The 19,707-nt window shown below is 36.6% G+C and overlaps 1 protein-coding gene across 1 annotated transcript in view; it reads right to left on the reverse strand.

Annotated features, from left to right (window-relative positions):
• Positions 1–221: 221 nt before the first annotated feature.
• Positions 222–19,707, reverse strand: part of LOC108908138 — a 45,805-nt gene continuing 26,319 nt past the window's right edge. The window contains exons 2-4 of the mRNA XM_023454676.1: positions 14,968–15,051; positions 2,779–6,211; positions 222–2,430 (exon numbers count right to left, since the gene is read on the reverse strand). Coding sequence (XP_023310444.1) covers positions 1,278–2,430; positions 2,779–6,211; positions 14,968–15,034 — 4,653 coding nt within the window. The 5' untranslated portion in view covers positions 15,035–15,051 and the 3' untranslated portion in view covers positions 222–1,277. The remainder of the gene's footprint in view (positions 2,431–2,778; positions 6,212–14,967; positions 15,052–19,707) is intronic.

Raw genomic sequence — 19,707 nt, forward strand, 5'->3', positions numbered from 1 at the left:
ACAGCTACTGCAACAGCAACATTTTCATCGTAACATTTTTCGAGGCGGCGGCGGCGCCATAAAATCTATACATAGTCAACTTTGATTTGATAAAGACATCTATCAGATTTGATTGGGAGATTATAGTGAAATATCAAATGCCAGGAGCGAACCATATTTTGTGAAAGTTATAATTTATTGAAATAAATGAATTATTCAAACAAATACAATACAATAAAATGGATATGTTTCATAACTAAACTCAGTATTCTACATAAATATGGCATAAGTTTAAAATTATGAAAAAATCCGCATTAACAGTAACCATTACAAATTAATACGTTTAAATCTACTTTACTCACTCAAATTGCTTTGAAAATTGCTAAGTCGCTTTCTGATATAACCTCCGCCTCCTCCAAAGAAGGAGGCGCTTCGACGGCTCATATCATTTGCTATGAATTTTTAAGACACAGCGTGAATGTGTGAAAAATACCATACTAATCGAGAAGTGCACAAGAAAATTATAAATCGTGTCAATGTTATATAAGTTTCACAGCAAAACTAGGCGTTAGCACTCGCATTCTGCTTAAGCTTTTGCTCAAACAAAACCTCTTAAATCTAATTTTGATTATTAACCCCTAAGTAAATTTACATATATCGACGACTTAAAGAAAAAATATGCTCGAGTAAAAAATAAAATTCGTAAAAATTCAACAAAATAATAAACCTATTAAACTTCTTCAACCATCGGCACATTTTCTATTTAAATCCGTCATCAATTTTCTTTGGGCAAAAAATATTTACAGAGTTCCTCGAAATCAATTCTAGAGTACAAATATATTGCTTTTTAGTGTACAGTGTTTGATAATCCTAAAGGCAATAGGGTAAGTCACATTTTTATATTTTAAGGCAAAAAGTACGTTTAGACTCGGTGTGTGGCAATCTCCGGTACGATTTCTAAAATCGCGTTCGAAAATTACCAGAAATAAATTACTTTTTGGTATACCTAGACCGTATCGTTTTTTGTTATATACAAAGAAATATATTAAATAATAATTTAAGATTAAGTTTAGGTAATAAAATTAATATAATACAACTGTAACTAGGCTATACTCATTTCCTTTTTTTTTATACAAGTAGCATTTGATGCTATATTCGTTGGAATCAACCTGACTAGACTGAAATATGTTACAAACTAAACCTACCACTTAAAAATGTATAAAATATACAATATTCCTTGAATTAATTTTAAAAACAATTTGAGATTTAACAGGAAAAATAAAAAATAAATATTACGACTATTCTTTAACCCCATTCTTAACCCCTAAGAGCTTCGCAGCGTCATCTGCGGAAGCAGTTAAAACCTTATCTATAATGGACCTATCTCTTAATCCTAAGAGGTTGCTTATTAGGTCTCCCCCTTCGGTACCATCCGACTCCTCCGACTTTTCGCTCTTGTGCGCCTCTTTGGGATGCTTCTCGAATCCAGGAGGAACATTGTTTCCGTCTTCGTCGCTGTTGTTGTTGTCGTTTTCGAAGTTCACATTGTGCTTTTTCCGGTGTCTCAGCATGCTGTGCTTCAGCGTGAACCTCCGTCGGCAGATGTCGCAGCTGAATGGCCTTTCCCCGGTATGGGTGCGCATGTGTCGTCGCAAGTCCTCCGCGGACCAAAACCTGCGCATGCAGAACGCGCAGATCACTTTTCTGTTGGAGTAGTCGGGAAATTTACCGCGTATTTCACTTTCTTCGTCGTCCTGGTGGGTGGCGTCGTCGGGAGTGGTGGCGTTGGTGTCCAGGGCATTCTTGGACATCAGCAAGTCGTACTCGGAGGCGTGTCTATCTCTGATGTGGTCGAGGGCGTCTTGGCGCTCGGAGAAAGAGCCCTCGCACAGGTGGCATTTGAACGGCAGGTCAGAGTTTTGTACGGCTTGGGATAAATCCACGTTTAACTTGCTGTACGCTAATTGGTTCTCCCAATCGCTTTTCACCTCAGTGGTAGGAATTTTCTCGTCTTCGGAACTGCCAGCCTCGTATCCCTGAGCTTTGATGTCGTCTCCTTGGGCGTTGGTTGAATGCTTGCAGCTGATGTGCTTTTTTAGGTTCGAGTAAGTTGAGAATGTGCTGCTGGGGCAGCTGGAGCACTTGAAAGGTCGCTCGGGGACGTTTCTCATCAGATAATTGGCGTTGTTGTTGTTGCCGGCGTCGTTGGTTATGGTGGTTGCAGTGTTGCCGTGTTTGCGTAACAAGTGACGGTCGCAGTTGGATTTGGTGGTGAAGAGGAGGGGACAGTGGCTGCACTTGAACGGTTTCTGGCCGGTGTGGGTCAGGATGTGTCTTCGTAAGGAAGAGGTCCACGGGAATTTGCGGCTGCAGTAGGGACAGCTGACGCGGTTCGGTGCCAGGGAATAGGCAGATTTTTTCTTCACCGGTTGAGTCGTCTCGGATTCTGATCTGTAACGGAATATTTAGAATTCATTATTTAGAAAACATTTTTTACTGCTTCGTGTTTTATACAGAGGTTATCCCTTAATTTTGACTTCCAATCTTTTACAGTGTGTTCCGTGGTCAAAACAACACAAACAACTTAAATTCACTTCCGACTCTATTATTTTAATTTGGTAATGTAACAATTACAAAGTCAATATCGTTATTTAATAAATTTAAACAAAAACAGATCTTGTTTTTCCAATTACTACACACGACTTTATTTGAACTAATTGTGTTAATTTTGACCAAGAAACATATTGCAGAAGTTCGGACACTCTGTATGGTGTATTTTAGCCACTTGTAAACGCTTACCTGTTTTCGTCCGTACCAGAAACATTTCCCTCACTGGTGCTGCCGCTCGCCACAAGTCCTTCCTCATCTTCCTCGCTCGCACCGCCAACTTCGGCTTCCTCACCTTCTCGTTTAAAGAACTCTTTGAATTGCTGTTGAGAAGCATTGTCCAGAAGTCGTGAGACGGGCACTAGGTCCTGATTCTCCTCGTTCCTAACGTTTTTGACTTCGGATTTAAATTGTTGCAGTTTCCCCTCCAAGATCCGACTCCTGTCGTACTCGTTTCTTTGGTTGGTTTCTTCAGTCTTTGGTTCGGGTTTCTCTTCGTTCTCGTCTATGACCAGTTCACAGTCCTCATCCTCGTCCTTTTTTTCATCCTGATTAACGTTTTGACTCGCTCTCAGTTGCTGCTCTAAAATGGCTAGTTTAATCTTTTCATTTAGTAATTCTTTGGTATCGTTGTACTCGTGCGACCTCGTTGCTTCATAGTTTGGAATGCTGAGGTCGCAATAGCTCGGCTTCATGGGCAGGGACTGGGCCTTACGGCCTGGATTTCCGACGCTGCCTCTTTGGCGCTGAGACCAAAATTGGGGATGCTGCTGTTTAATGTGCCGTTCCATGTTCGATCTCAGTGTGAATCTAGCCGAACAGTGTTCGCAGGCGAAGGGTCGTTCCGTCCTGTATCTCCTCTGCTTCTGTTTCGGCATCAGCACTCCGTTCTTTATCACCATCTTTACAGAATTAGGGGACGGCATCAAGTCTTTTATTTGCGGAATAGGACTTTGCATTTTAGATGTATTATCAACAAATTTCGTATCCACGTCCAAACTTAGCGGTTTCATGTCCTCGGGTTTTTTCGGTGTGGACAAATGTTTGATTTCCGGCTTGGGTTCTATCTTAAATCCGTTGTAGTTAGACGTAGGGCTTCGCAGCGATTGCTGCTGTAGGTTTTGTAGATTCTGCAGGTTTTTTAAATCCTCTGCTATCATGGACCCACCGCATAACTGAAACCTCTGCATGCGTTCTTTAAGATCTTGTGAATTTTGGGGCAACGTAGGAGCTAAAGCGGGAAAGAGCAAAGGGTTCAAAGGAAAGCCAGTCCAGTTGGACAAAGCTGGGAAGCCGCTACGGTAAAAGTGGGCTAGCTGAGTTGCGTATAAGGCTGCCTGGTCTATTTTTGGAGGTGTCTTAAGGAGTTGCTGAGCGAACAACTCTCCCATATTAGGTGGTAATTGCGTTACAGGACTTGGTGGTGGCGGCGTTTTCTTGGTTAAATCTTGAGGTAATTCCTCTCGGTGGCGCTTGCTATCCTCGTCGCATTTCTTTTTGCTCAAATCCAAAACTAGGTCCATGGGTTGCTCTTCTTCCTCGACGTACTCCTCTTCGGACTCGTCGTAGACGTTTTCTTTTAGAGCCTCTAAGCTTTTGACTTGAATTTTTTGTTGAGTGTAACCAAAATTAGGCTGTAACAAAGGTACTACTCCGTTATGTAACATCTTATGTTCCTTTAACGATCTCAGATTTTCATTTCGAATGATGTCGTTAATATTCGGGAAAATCTTTTGTGGCTTCAATACGGGCAACTCTTGTACCAAGGGTGTTACATTGGGCTTAAGCAGGTTCATGTCCGTCTTTATATCGGACATGTGGCTCCGTAAGGCGTCAGAAATCTTTGGTGTCGAGCATATCATTTTGTCCGGAGGTAAGTCGTTCGCTTCAGAAGAAGACGGTATATTTAATTTCTTTGGTTCTTCCTTTGCCGCCAATTTGTTGAGGTCATCGTTGGTAGGATCTTCCGAGGGATGGTAGATTATAGACTTTTTCACTTCTTCTCTCGTGGTCTTGGCGTGCCTATTCCTCAGATGTCTTTCGCAGTTAGCTTTGGTGGTAAAGGCGTAGTTGCACAATGAGCATTCGTAAGGTCGGTCTCCGTTGTGAGTTCGCATGTGTCTGATCAAGGCCGCTTTATCGATGGACGAATGAGGGCACATGTTACAGTGGTACGTCCCGTTGGTATTCCCGTTGAGGTGGGCTCTATTGTGCCCTTTCAGAGCTCGCAAATTGGGGAACACCGCGGTGCACAACCTGCAAGGAAATTCTCCCCGTAACTTCATTTTTCTAAACTCCACGGCGAACAGATCCTGGGACTCCTCCTCTTGTTCGTTTTTCTGAAACTCGGGAGAGTGCTCCATTTGTGACTTTGAAGTCGGTAACCTCAATTCACCCTGTTTAGCCTGGAGTTGCTGCAGGTTAATGTTGGATAGGATAGACTGGATATCTGCTAAGTCTTTGGTATTGTCCATCGCTTTCGCTAGGTGCTCCTGCAGCTTATTCGGAGTTTTGTTTTGTTGAAGAGGTAGAACTTGTTTCTCAGGAGATGTGTTTAGCAAGTTGAGCCTGGAAAAGAATTCCATACGTCTAATTTCGGGTTGGGAAATGGTGCTGAGGTCCAAGCCGTTGGCGTGTTCTACGGGAATGCAGTTTTTCTCGTGGATCTCTAGAGAGTTGTTGCAAGGGAATGCCCTGGTGCATTTCCTGCATTGAAACTTCAACCCTCCAGACACCTTATGAAGGTTCAACTCACATTCCCTTCGAGCGATGTGGGGAAACTTTTCGCTTGAAAAGTCGACGAAGGTGAGGTCCTTGAAACCGACCACGGAGTGTCGGGAAACGATATTTTCATGGTTCGTAGCTTTGTGCGCCGTCAGCTGCTTGTTGTTGAGGAAAACATTATTGCATTGGTTGCACTTGGCGGGGTAATCGGGGTGATTGTCTTCTAAGTGGGCTTCCAGGTTGGACAAGGTGTTAAAGTCCGATCTTTCGCATACGGGACACCTGTACGACTGCGATGTTTCGCTGTCGCTGCAGTTGTCTCGTAGCCTTTTGCTGCTACCGTCCGGACTGTCGATTTTCCTTTTATTGCTGTTCACTTTTTCCACCTTATTGTTATTGAACTCGGTACTCTTAGAACTGTTACTGTCCACGCTTCCGTCGGACTCATAGTTGTTATCGGACTTATGGGAATGCGTCCTCATGTGTCTGTGCATGTTGCCGTTGGTGGTAAAAGTGTCCCCGCAGTATTTGCAGTGGAAGGGACGCTCGCCGCTGTGCACTAGGACGTGGCGGTCCAGACTGCTATTCGAGCTGAGTACCTTTTGGCATATCCTGCAGGTGTAGCCCTTTTCGGTGTCCTGCACTTCGTTTTCGTTATTGTGCGACCGGATGTGTAGAGTGAATTCGTGTTGGGATGTTAGGATTCGGTCGCAGATCGGACAGACGTACTTCCTTTCGGGCGAGGAGCAGTCGCTCCTGTTGTCGGAATCGGAGTTTTTGGAGAGGTCGGTTTGGTCAATGGTGGTGTTGGTGGTTGACGAGAAAATACCCGAATCGCTGCGATTGGCTAAGGCCTCTTTGGTCATTTGGTTGGGCGAGGGCGATGCCTCCATTTCGGTAACTGGAATGCAGAAAGGGAAATATTAAGTCGCAATACGAAAAATAAACGATGGATACAATGTATTCGGGAGTTAAGTAAAATATCCCTCAAGAGTTTTAAATTTTTATCATATAAATTCGTTTATAAACTGCCGAGTACACTGTGCTTTGCACACAGTACAAGTTTGGTCTATTGAATAAACCAATACATCTACCTACATTTATTATTAATTCGGTGTTGATAATTTACAAAATATCAGTGTTGTTACAGGTAGTTTTTTGTTTTTCATTTTAAGAAAAAAAGTTATCTTTGTTGAAAAATTCCGTTTGTGTTTAAATGTACAAAAATGTAGTTTCAAGTGGACCAGCATATATGGTGTCTTACAAATAAATGATTTAAAATATAGTAGATACCTACTTGATTTTACCGTTAATTACATCAGCTAAGCAGTATATAAATAACCAATCTTTTTCAACATTTACTATGTTTGATACGAGGTGTCTCCGGATAGTTTTAATCGCATCAACCAAAAAACAAAATCAGTGTGAGCGAGATATAACCTACATACTTAAATAGACATCTAAAGAGCTAAATCGTTCGTTGTCCTCCCCACTAATGGCATACCTACTCGTGAGAACTAAAAAGTTCGAAATTTTGCTATTATGGAAAATTGAAAAGACCGGTAATTTTTTATTTTTTTTTCAATCAAACTTGAAGTAGGCAGAAAGAAATATAAGCAACTCGAAGCAGAATTCGAACTTTTCAGACTTCTTTCCTCGTCCAATTTTCTCTAAAATGGTTTTTATTGTATCTTAAAAGATTGTAACACCTACCAACCAACAGAAATAATACGCAACATAATAATAATAGTAATAACTTAATAGTAGATTTAACTAGATTTTAAGAAACAGTTCTTCCGACATTTACTTGACGTAAAACATTTGTTTGATGACAACCACGTACGCCTGCTTTGTTTTATATTCTATTTGTTCTCTATCTCGTGTGAAAAATCGGAACCCAATTAAATTATCTGAAAGACAACAGATCGGAGCAGTGATCAAACATTTGTAAGCGATACTGGAATTGGGCTGGCCAAAGATAAATAATAAGCGGAAGAAGAATGCCCGATGATTAACACTGCAAACAGGCGCAACCCTTACAGGGTGTCCCGAAAAATGGAGTAAATGGGTTAGAAATTTTATTACGTCTCGGATTTTTTCCACGGCATTGTTTAACATAAGCTCATGTTGATACAGTTTTACGGATGTTCATGTAATTAATGTTTTTAAAAACAGAATGATTTCGGTTTCAATCAATTAAATTTCTCTACAGAAAAGATGGGTTCTACCATTTTATTAATTAAAATGAAAAAATATCTAAATAAACGCAATCCTTTGAAGTTAAAATTAATAGGTATACGCTGACGAGATGATTCTTTGGATTTTAAGAGTAGACTTGAGACACCCTATACACTTTGGCGTTCTCATTTCTCGCCTGTACGTTTCAGATAAACCTCTACGCCAAAGTATGCGTACCCAAGGTGAAATCATCATTGATAAATGAAAAATTTCTTCGTCGCACTCCCCGCGTGTTTATTGGTAACCACGACGTATTCGTTTACTTGACCCGGTTTGTGCGGTTATTGTTTTTAGAGGTCTTACGCAAATCTGTATGGAAATTCGTGGTCACGTGTCCGTTGGAATTCCGTTTGGAAAAATATGGAATGAGACGTCGTCACGGTAATTTCGTGTAGGGGGGTGGCGTTCTCTCTTACCAGCGAGGCGTTCTGAGAACTCGATTAGTGTATTTTAAAACCTGCCCACACCAATTCTTGGTACTGCCGATTTCTGGCTACGCTACTACGAGGGATCGTCCAATTTCATCTTCACACCTGCTACTATTTATAATATTTCATAATTTAATATAATGTTACTGATGCAAAACTCAATGTTAAGCTTTAAAACCTTTTTGGAGGCAGTGAATTTCGAAAGTATGTTGAAAAGTATATATCTAACTTTGGAATAAGTACTATGGGTATCGTGGAACTAGTGCCATCTAGGGATATACTGTTTAAAAGTAATGTCTATAAGAGTCTACGAGTAGAATAACTGTCTAGATAAAAGAGCACTGACATTTTTTAAAACGAGAAATCAAAGGGTCTATTTATATCCTCGATGTCCTCCTGGCCTTCCTGAAAACATTTGTACCATTGATAAACTCGTGGCTGTGTGACATAGTATCGACGCTAAAGGCCTTCTTTAATAGGTATGTTACAGAGTGATACCAATACGGAAAAAAAGAGTCAACTCGATGGACAAGCTACAACACGCGCAATTTGAAAATTCCCCTTACTTTTTTATCAAACCTCTTAAAAATACCATTTACAAAGCAGTAGCTCTAGTAACAGTTAGATGGCGTTGGTACTGCTACTGCTACTGCATTTCAAAGTTTTAATACATTTAAAAACTCTTGTCACTTCCTAAGAATTGAAAGTAACAGTTTCTTTAACAGTTTAACAAGTACTAACTGTTATTGATAGTGAGATGGTTATTGAATATTAAGTTTTTTAAAACATTTTTTTGTGAAAATTTCGGAAATTCAATTCAAGAGGAAATTTCGTAGGCGCAATTCTAGCTAATAAGTTCACTTTATAAGGCAAAAATAAACATATTTTTATGATTTCAATTCAATAATAAAATATATTTATCGTTGTCTTTCACAATCTTGTAAAAGTAGTAATGGCAATGAAAATTTAAGTATCTCTACAAAACCTATACTTTCGACGAAAATTACGTCGTACATCAAGAGGGCGGTCTACCAAGCACTTAATTTTATTTAATCTATTTCTGTCGTCGAATATATAAAGTACTAACGCAAAATCAAAATATATTATACTTAAAAAGACGCGATGTAAAAGCGGTACTCATTTTACTGTTTTCTGTAACTGAATGCTCAGGCGCCATCTTTGATCCAGACGCCAAAGTTTAATATTCGATGGTGCCGTAATAATAAATTTCCCTAGAAATGACTGAACAGACATCTCGACGCAATGTTAGAAATTAACTTTACGTTTAGTTTTTAGACTTGATACGATTTCAAACAGCAATATTTTCCGAATTTGTTTCTGATTTATTTAACTTAGGTAATGACATATTTTCATAACTATATTTCACAACAAATTTGACAATGTTTATCGGATATAAACACTTATATTTTATTTTCTAGGGCATTAATTGATTTCAAATTTGTTCATTATCTATTCCAATATTTTATCTAACAACACAAACTAGTTTTATTGCCCAAACAGTTATACTGACGACGAAAAAAGAACAGGTCGTGATCAGATGAAATTGGGACATCTCGTATACACCGAAATTTCAATTTGACGTTTATATTGACGATTCCGTCGTCGCGGGGGTATTTACCGGAGTTCTAAACAGATTTTACCTTCAATTGTTTTTCGTTCATGGCCTACTAAGCAGCCGTTAAACACAATTACACGCGATAGCTATATAAATTAAAGGTTCAGACATCTGCCGTATCACGTACCTCATAAAAATCGCATCCACGTCCTCTCGCGAAAAGAACTAGGTTTGGGAACAGTAAATCGCAGCTTCGGGGAACTTTTTGTTTGCGCGAATTCGATCTCGTAAGATTTCCCAGTGGGGCAAGAAAAATGAAGTACATTTGATGCCTCGATCAGTAGAAATAACTAGGAGAAGAATAGTAGTCATTTTTAATCAAGTGGGTAGGATATTATCAATAAATAAATGAAAATAGATCAAACTATACTATTAAATGTACTTTGAAATTTTAAATATTTTGACATATAAGGTACTTTTATCAAATAAGTCTACGTCCCTAACAACCACAGCCTTTGCCGTTTTGAAGCGAAACTTAAAGTAACAGAAATTTGCACAGCATTTTTAAACCTAAAATTCTTATAGAAATTGTATTTGTCAAAAACAGAGAGCTCAGGTTACTACAAAAGTGCGTCAGTATATTTTATTGCACGATAAACGTGATTTTCCAATTTTTTACTAAAGGGTTTGTCTTTGGAAAGTGTTTATAGCACGTACCTATTTCGTAAAAACCGCCATTCTGAATCTAATTTTAAAATAAGCTACACTTACCTACTATATCCTTTTCCGAGCCTGTTTTTGAGATTGTAATTTTTTTGTTACCAAAACTTTTTTGCTATATTTAAAGACAGAAACACATTGTTGACACAATAATGATGCATTTCTCATCATAAATGCATTTTTCTTTATACTGATTTGACCAGTTTCATGGCCTATTTGACAATTTTCTTTTAGCATTCAAATTAATATTTACTAGCATTTTGCGTATTTTCCCCGTATTTTTTCACGAAAATCAATCATGTATCATTGGATTTAGAAAAAAAAATACAAAATTAAATTAAGAAAATGTATTGTTCAATTAAAATAATAATAATAATAATAATCGCATGTCATAAAGGTAGGCGTTTAAAAAAAATAGAATAGAAAAGAGAATAAGTGCTAGATTGTAAATAGTATTTTTAAAACCGTTGACAACGATCCTGTAATCAGAGAAAAAATAGCGGAGATATAACTTGCGACATTTTTACATGGTGAATTTAACCAATTTTTTATTTTTTGTTTAGTTTTATGTATGTATTGAGTTTAATTTTATTATAACTTCTTGTAACCTATGGTCTTTTAAAAATTGAGGTGCGAAACTCGATTGACACAAATATTTTTTGCAAATAGCATACTTTTTTAATACCTACTAACTTACCACTATGATAAGAGCAAACATTTTTGGAACCGCTGATGTTATCGATAGCTCGATTGGCTGCGTTGACAGAAATCTCTATATATCAGATGTACGACTGACTCACGGTTTTCATCAGCGGTTCCATAGGTTGGTGTTAATACTGTTAATATGCCCATTAATTCATTGTTACCATATTAATGGGCTATTTTACTATTTTATTCGCACTTATTAACACATACACACGCCCCAGACAGTCTTTCGCAAAAATAAAACAGTTAAAAAATAAGAATACCAGACAAATTAATGATTTAATTTAAACATTTGCTTATTAATAACCGCGCATAAAACTTAAACAATAAAAGATACATGATACGGCAATGAAAACTGATATAGAACTGATGATAACTTAAAACTGAACTAACAATTCTTCTGTTTACTATAAAAAAACGGGTCAAAAAACATAAGACGCGCTGTCTGCGATTAACGCGATTCAGCTCTTTTTATGCGGGAGAGGATTCCAGAGGTTCTCAATAAGTTTGATTAATTTCTATTATTATACTATTTAAGCACCGTTCTGCAGTTTCAAAATCCACGAAATTCTATACGGTAGGCTAGCCGGGAATTGAATTTGGATAAATCAGCCGTTCAACGAATTTTAAAGACCAACGGGTATCATGACTACAAAATTCACAATTTGGAGTATTTGCCTGAGCGTCACATTGAAAACAGACTTAATTTTATAGCTCAAATTGTAGTAAATGTAGAAACTGTTGATCAGAACCTTTTTCGGCACGTTCTTTGGACGAACGAAAGTCGGTTTGTCAGTAATGGTTTGCCAAACAGGCGGAGCGAACACTACTGGACTGGTCCATTGAAAATCCCCACATTGTAAATCCAGTCCAAAACCAAGGCCATTTTGGAGTAAACGTATATGGTGCGGCATCATCGGTAGGCATTTAATTGGGCCTTATTTTTATGAACATACATTGAACAGCGTGAGTTACCTAAACCTATAAGAAGAACTTCCTGCACTTTTGGAGAATGTGCCTTTGCCGCTAAGGAGAAACCTGTGGTTTCAGCACGACGGGGCTCCACCCCACAAGGTCAGGATTGTGCAGCAATATTTAGAAAACAATTTCCTAGACAAATGGATGGGGCTTAATGGACCTATTCAGTGGCCCGCACTCTGTACAAAACATGGCTATGAAGTCATATGCAGGTTCTGTGTAACTCAAAATATCCTTTTTCTAATGTGAGATCCACTTTGACCAAATTTCAAAGACTGTAAGGCAGAAAAGTGACGATCTGGATCTTTTTTGGGTCGTCAACCCAGTTAAGAGCGAGGTTTTGAGTGTGATTCCTGACGACACTCGACTTATACGAGACGAATTGAAATTATCCGAGATAAACGGGCGGATGCGATCTGTTGTTGGGAAAGGAACTGCAAGCGGAAAAACGCCGATTAGAATGGACCACAGAGATATAGCCGGAGTCCGTAACCGCACCCAGGTTTCGTTTCCTCTAGAGAAACCGTCGGCGGAGTGTTAACCTTTGCACAACAAACACAAATCCAAGTTATTTTTCTCAATATATTTGTGTACTACAGATATCTGAATGGAGTTGCGGTCAGATATCGTAGTTTTCAACAAAAATAAATATACTGATCTGCGACGATGTTTTCTAGGAACGTAATTTATTATTATAATTTTTTCCAACAGCTCCTATTTATACTTGTCCTTAATCACTGGTATTTCGCCGTCTCCGAGGAAAAATTAATCACTATATTAAGAAAAGTTAACTTATTTTTGTTATTAATAGAAATTAATATACAGGGTGATCCACAAACGCTGGCCACAAATGAAACCTCGTATTCTTTGGTCAACTTAAGGCGGAGTCATTCGTATAAAGTTTTTATCTAAGATGCTTCGTTAAAAAGACTAAACTTAAAAAAATATTTTTAGTAAGTAAAAAAATTATTTCCTAAGGCCTTTTCCTAAAATTCAGATGCTCCAATGGTGGAAATACAGAGTATCGGTGATATATTTTTCTAAATAACATAGTACGCCACTGTTTTACGGTAACAATCATGATATTTTCGGATTCGTCTTTAAATTTTCTACAAATTACTGATCTCTTATATGTTTCGAAAAACGCCTGATTTTCGAGTAAAACTTAAAAAACGAACTGAAAACACCGGATTTGAACCCACTGGATTTCTTCTTGTGAGGCGTTGTTAAACGGCTGGCATACAGTGATCAAATTAATACACTTGAACGGTTAGAAGAAAGAATAAATAATGCTTGCCATCAGATTTAAGCAACAATAAATTTCGAACAAATTACATTTTCGTTACTAATGTCGAGCCTGTATTTTTGAGCATTTACTCAAATAAAATCATTAAAATGATTAGTGTTTGTCATGTCATTTAAGTTAAATTGTTTTCAGTTCGTTTTTTTAAATTTTACTCGAAAATCAGGCTTTTTTCGAAAAACATAAGCGGGTAGTAATTTGTAGAAAATTGAAAGACAAATCCAAAAATATCATGATTTTTACCGTAAAGCAACAGGTTTTAAACTAATGTGTTTCTAATACTTATTTACTGATTTCAAAAATGGTCTGCGTTTTTTTTCAATTTTTTTTTTTTCATAATATTGGCCTTAAAACTTTAGTAGGTACCTTCAGTAGGTATTTCATTTTGTGATTTTCGAGACTATAGTGGAAAAAATGTGTAATTTTTTTTTTGATAATCACATTTCTGATCATCCTATGCCCTAGGAATGCTAATTTTAGTTAAAAAATGCTGTACACAGTGTCTTTACTGAAAGTGTATGTATGACACAGTTATCCCCTGAATTTTGACTATTTTGTCATAACTGTCTAAAACTACATATACAGGGTGTCTCATAATTAGCTGCCAACCCTGAACAGGCCGATTCTATGATCAAAACTAAGTAAAAAAGTTCATATGAACATGGATCCGGAAATGCTTCCTAAGGGCACAGGGACCCATTGAAGAGGGAGGAATGGAAATCATTTTTTTGCAATCTCTCAATCGCGTTGTGATAAATGAATGAAATTTGGTATACACAGCTAAATGTTGATGAGCAATTTGATGGACTAATCCATTTATTTCCACAAGGTCCATTGGGGTGGGTACGAGGGGGCCCTTGGTACTTTGCGTGTGTAACTTTTTCATCTTTGACTTTTTAACAAATTGGACAGCAAATTCCGTTTTCCCGAACTGTTTTACGTTAAAAAGGTACTCTTGTTTCAAATCGTTATCTTTAACGGTTTCTGAGAAAATCGCTCTTGAATTAATCCCACTTTGGTCAATTTCATAGTAATTTAAACAAAAAATAATAATAATAATTTTCCTTTCCTCTCTTTTCCATTTAAAGGATTAATTTTTATTTAATTTAATTTTTTATTATTATTTTTTTATTAAAATTAGATTAAATTTAAACAAAAAAATTTTTTTTGTTTAAATTACTATGAAATTGACCAAAGTGGGATTAATTCAAGAGCGATTTTCTCAGAAACCGTTAAAGATAACGATTTGAAACAAGAGTACCTTTTTAACGTAAAACAGTTCGGGAAAACGGAATTTGCTGTCCAATTTGTTAAAAAGTCAAAGATGAAAAAGTTACACACGCAAAGTACCAAGGGCCCCCCCGTACCCACCCCAATGGACCTTGTGGAAATAAATGGATTAGTCCATCAAATTGATCATCAAAATTTAGCTGTGTATACCAAATTTCATTCATTTATCACAACGCGATTGAGAGATATTGCAAAAAAATGATTTCCATTCCTCCCTCTTCAATGGGTCCCTATGCCCTTAGGAAGCATTTCCGGACCCATGTTCATATGAACTTTTTTACTTAGTTTTGATCATAGAATCGGCCTGTTTAGGGTTGGCAGCTAATTATGAGACACCCTGTAGACACTACACTACCGATTTAAATTGATTAACAACTACTAAAAGAAGTTTTTCTAATTGCTGAAACTGATATACTCACCTATGGGGCCGCTTGGGGGCGGAAAGCCTTGTTGGGGGTTGTGAGGCATAAAAACGGCCCCTTGCATATCGAAACTATGGCAATCTGGAACAAACAGCCGTGCGATTAAAACATTGCTAGGATAAGGTGCATGAAACATCAAAATGAGTGTAACTGACCACTGAATAAAGTAGCGGACTCAGACCACTAGATTAATAAATATGTAAATAAGAAATGTGCATTCTACAGCATAAATTTTAAAATACAGCTTATTTTAGCGACATTTAATAATTATACCTTTTTTTAAAGCAAATCGAGTGCCGTTTCCAAAAGTATGAATATTCCGGAAAATATCCATCGAAAAAAATATGGTAACCAAAGGAACGTGTAATTTCGTTAGTAGCGCCATCCATGTTCTACGCAAAAAATAACTACAAATTAATGTTTGGTAACCCCAGAAACTCTCCTATAATAAATTTCATTGAAATATATTAAAAATTGACGGAGTTATCCGGAAAAGAATAAAATAAAAAAATCTTCAGCAAGACCCGCAGCTTCTCAATGAAGTAAAATAGTATTAAGGTAATTTGATTTTTTTCCCATACTACCCTTGTATGTCACATTCTTTAGTAGACTCTCTGTATATGCAATCTTTCATGATTTAAATAATTTTTACGGTTCTTGTAATACACGTAATGAATATCTTATAGCTATTTTAAATATTGGGATAGGTATCTAGGCTATCGTAACCGTATGTCTAGTTTTAATTCAATTATCTGTTTTTTACTTTTATCATGGTTGTTCATTTTGTTTTGTATTTTAAGTGTTTTTATTATATTATACTTTAATTGCATTGTTATTGTGATATTACAGTTATATTCTATTATTAATCATTATTTCCTGCAACTGGGTCTAATTTGTTGGAAATAAATCTTATTATTAACTTCAATTGATGATTTTTTAGAGGAAAATTTGTTTTAATTACCTTTAAAATGGGGTAAATAATACGGGAAATAATAGAGAATATATGTTTTTTTTAACAAATTTTGTAAAAAGGGCATTTTTTTAAATTTTTTTTTAAATTTACTTATATTCAGCATTTTTGACACTATTGTCAAACATATTTTTTTTAATATTTTAAATCATCGCTATTAATTACATACAAAATGTAATAATTGTCGTTTTGATAAAAAATGTTTAAAAAATATTAACTTAAAAAAAGTTGTATGTAAATGTAATTTCTTTATTCAAATATATATTATTACAATTTTAGGTTCACTCAGTGTATGAAATAAAATAAGTATAGGATCATAAGAAATTAATATTTCATATTTTTATAGTGATGGAAACTCCGGTTTCCCGGAGAAAATTCTACAATTTGTAGTTTATTTTGTTGGAGGGGAAAAATCCAATAGTCCACTGAATGAATACAGGGTGGTCCAGATTTCAATAGGCAAACTTCGGGAAAGTACTAAACAGCAAAAATTAACATCAGTTTGCTCTATGAACATAGGTGCAGAAAGCCACCGTTTATGAGATACAGGGCGTTGAAATTAACAAAAATAAAACAATTTTTTTTAATTTCTGGAAAACCGCTTCTTCAAATTTATCCAAATTTGGTACACACTGTTTTTCAAATATTTCTCCTAGTTCTGTATGTAGACAGTCCAAAATCAAAAATCAGTGGCGGAGAAACAAGGATATCGTTTCCTTATTTAAAGTAAAACTTCTACGCCACTGAATTAATTGGTAATATGAATACATTTTATAACGGTCTGAAATNCACTGTTTTTCAAATATTTCTCCTAGTTCTGTATGTAGACAGTCCAAAATCAAAAATCAGTGGCGGAGAAACAAGGATATCGTTTCCTTATTTAAAGTAAAACTTCTACGCCACTGAATTAATTGGTAATATGAATACATTTTATAACTGTCTGAAACATTCCTAATGAAAAAACAGTCTTTTATTTTTGTCGAAAAGTGAATGGTTTACGAGTTATGAAACAAATTATCCAATTAAACAAAACGTTGAAATAGGGAAAAATAAAACGAATTTGGGTGGTCCAGAGTTTAAGACAAACTTTGGAAGACTACTAAACAACAGAAATTAATATCACCTTAGTCTATCCACATAGCCGCAGAAAGCCACCGTTTATGAGATACAGGGCGTTGAAATGATCAAAAATGAAACATTTTTTTTAAATAACTGGAAAACCGCTTCATCCAAATTTGATACACATTTTTCACTATCATAGCAAACAGATCGAGCTCAACTTTCAAGTAACACGAACAACAAGTAAAGTTATATGAAAAACAAATAAATTAATGAATTGCTTGAAGTGTGCATCTCCAAACCCAATGCACTTTCAGCATCTTTTGTTATAGAATTCACAGCAGCTCTGATTAAAACTGGATTTTACTTCAAATTAGTGCAGGCCCCATTTAGCTTTTGCACTAGCTGGTCCCTATTTGCTATAGGAACGGCATAAACGTTATTTTTCTAGGTTACCCTAAAATAATCCAAAATATTTAGATCAGGTGATCTAGGTGGCCAAGGCATGGGGCCATTCCGACCAATCCCTCTGTTTTGGTGGTTGTTTGTCAGCCATTCACGAACTACCTGTCCAGAATGTGCTGGTTCTCCGTCCATTTGAAACCATTTCCCGATTCGTTGATGCGAAGGTATGTCCTCCATTAACTGGAAGACGCTATTGTCCAAAAAATTCAAAATCAGAATTTAGTCTAGGTGGCAAGATGTTTACTTGGATAATATGTTTCATAACTCGTAAACCATTCACTTTTCGACAAATATAAAACAATGTTTTTTCATCTGGAATGTTTCAGACCGTTAGAAAATGTATTCATTCAATTAATTCAATGGCGTAGAAGTTTTACTTTAAATAGGGAAACAATATCCTTATTTCTCCGCCACTGGTTTTTGAATTTGGACTGTATGCATACAGAACTAGGAGAAATATTTGAAAAAAAATGTGTACTAAATTTGAATAAATTTGATGAAGTGGTTTTCCAGGTATTTAAAAAAAATTGTTTTATTTTTGAGCAGTGATGTTAATTTTTGCTGTTTAGTACTTTCTCGAAGTTTGTCTATTAAAATCTGGACCACCCTGTATAGACGTATCATTTTTGATAGTTGAGGCATGTGGGTAGTTGTTTTCCTCAATATGGTATCGAAGAACAATGTTTGACTTTATTTGACATTTTTTTTAAATTTGTTTAAATTGGTTTAATGCCTTATGACCATCTATTTTTACTACTAATTACTCGTATGTTTCCAGAACCCTAAGGAATTAAAAAGTTCCGGCGCCCATGGGTCTAAGTCCAGATCAGACAGAAACTGTTCTCTGCATTCTGGAGCTCCGTCCAACGGTTTTCGGTTTTCACCCGTATATTAATAGGCGGCGGATGTGTGTGTCCGTTTTTTTTTCTCTCCACCACGAGTATATTGTGTAAATCGTAATTGTACCGTATCGCGGGGATAAAAAAGGGGTCCAGCACGAGCCGGGGCAGGTGTTTTGCCGTGGAGACGGGACAGGTGCGACGAACATATGCCCTATCTGACAGATATTTCATTCAAATCGACTTTGGTGCCCGCTTGCACTTTGTATTTATCATTATGTACACGGTGCCACCAAAAAAACCACCGATCGATGGGCGGCGTTAGCGTTAACGCGGCGATAGGTATCGCTTGCGACTCGTTTAATCGAGCCGAAAAGGTGTCCTGGAAAAGACAAAGCCGCAGCGCTCTTTTGAGTGACGTCACGGCAATATGTTGAGGCGCAACAACGGATATGAACTTGCACAGCGACGAACATGTATATTTGTCCATCCAGAATTGAAAAGTAAACTGCTATATAATGGCTGTTATAACTCCTACCTCATGGAAGTTGTATTGTAAATTTAGAATGCTGGTCTCTCGTCGTCACTTTTAACATTTCTCAGCTTTTAATAAAATAATTTGTGGAACATTACAACTTCGCGTCCGTAAAAGTTCAGACTGTTTCTGGGGTACAACGGGGCTCTGTCCTTAGCCCTCTGTTATTTTCTTTATTCATCAATGTATATTCAATTCTTATATTAGCGGGACATCCCCATTTGATGCAGTTTTGAAAATTTTAATATTCCGAATGTGCAGAAGGAAACAAATTGCTAATTTTCATAGTAATAAGACAATTATAAACGAATATCATACATAAAAGTGTGGTACATTACACACTTATCTAAGTGTGCCTATTCTACATGTATATTCCTTTGTTTCATGGCACAACTCAAGGTCGTGGTTGAAATGAAGTTTTCCGAGACGTTAAATTTATAATTCAATCTGATAACTGAAAAAACGAGGTTCAGCAGAAAGAAAGTATCTATGTGATACTTTAAACAAAATCAAATCGTGCTGTGCTACAACTATCAATTGTTTTCAACTGGCATTTTTGACAGTTGACGGAATTATTCGAACTAAAATAATGGTTAACATTTTAGTTATCTGTATGCATTGAATTATGGAACAAAATAATAATACAACGCATACTACAACTTTTATAGAACAGATATTCTGGTGTATTTGTTTTTTCCATAGATGAGTTGATACTGGAAACTATTTATCGCGTATCACCCAGTATAATAACATTGAACTTGCTCTCATCTACTACTATTTGCACAGCATTAATAAACAATAATCAATTTGTTTCCTAGTTTGATAACTGAATCGAAGCAGATTAGATATTGCAATTTTTTTTAGATAAA

The sequence above is a fragment of the Anoplophora glabripennis genome, unplaced genomic scaffold, assembly GCF_000390285.2.
Source record: "Anoplophora glabripennis isolate ALB-LARVAE unplaced genomic scaffold, Agla_2.0 scaffold254, whole genome shotgun sequence".
Taxonomy (NCBI): Eukaryota; Metazoa; Arthropoda; class Insecta; order Coleoptera; family Cerambycidae; genus Anoplophora; species Anoplophora glabripennis.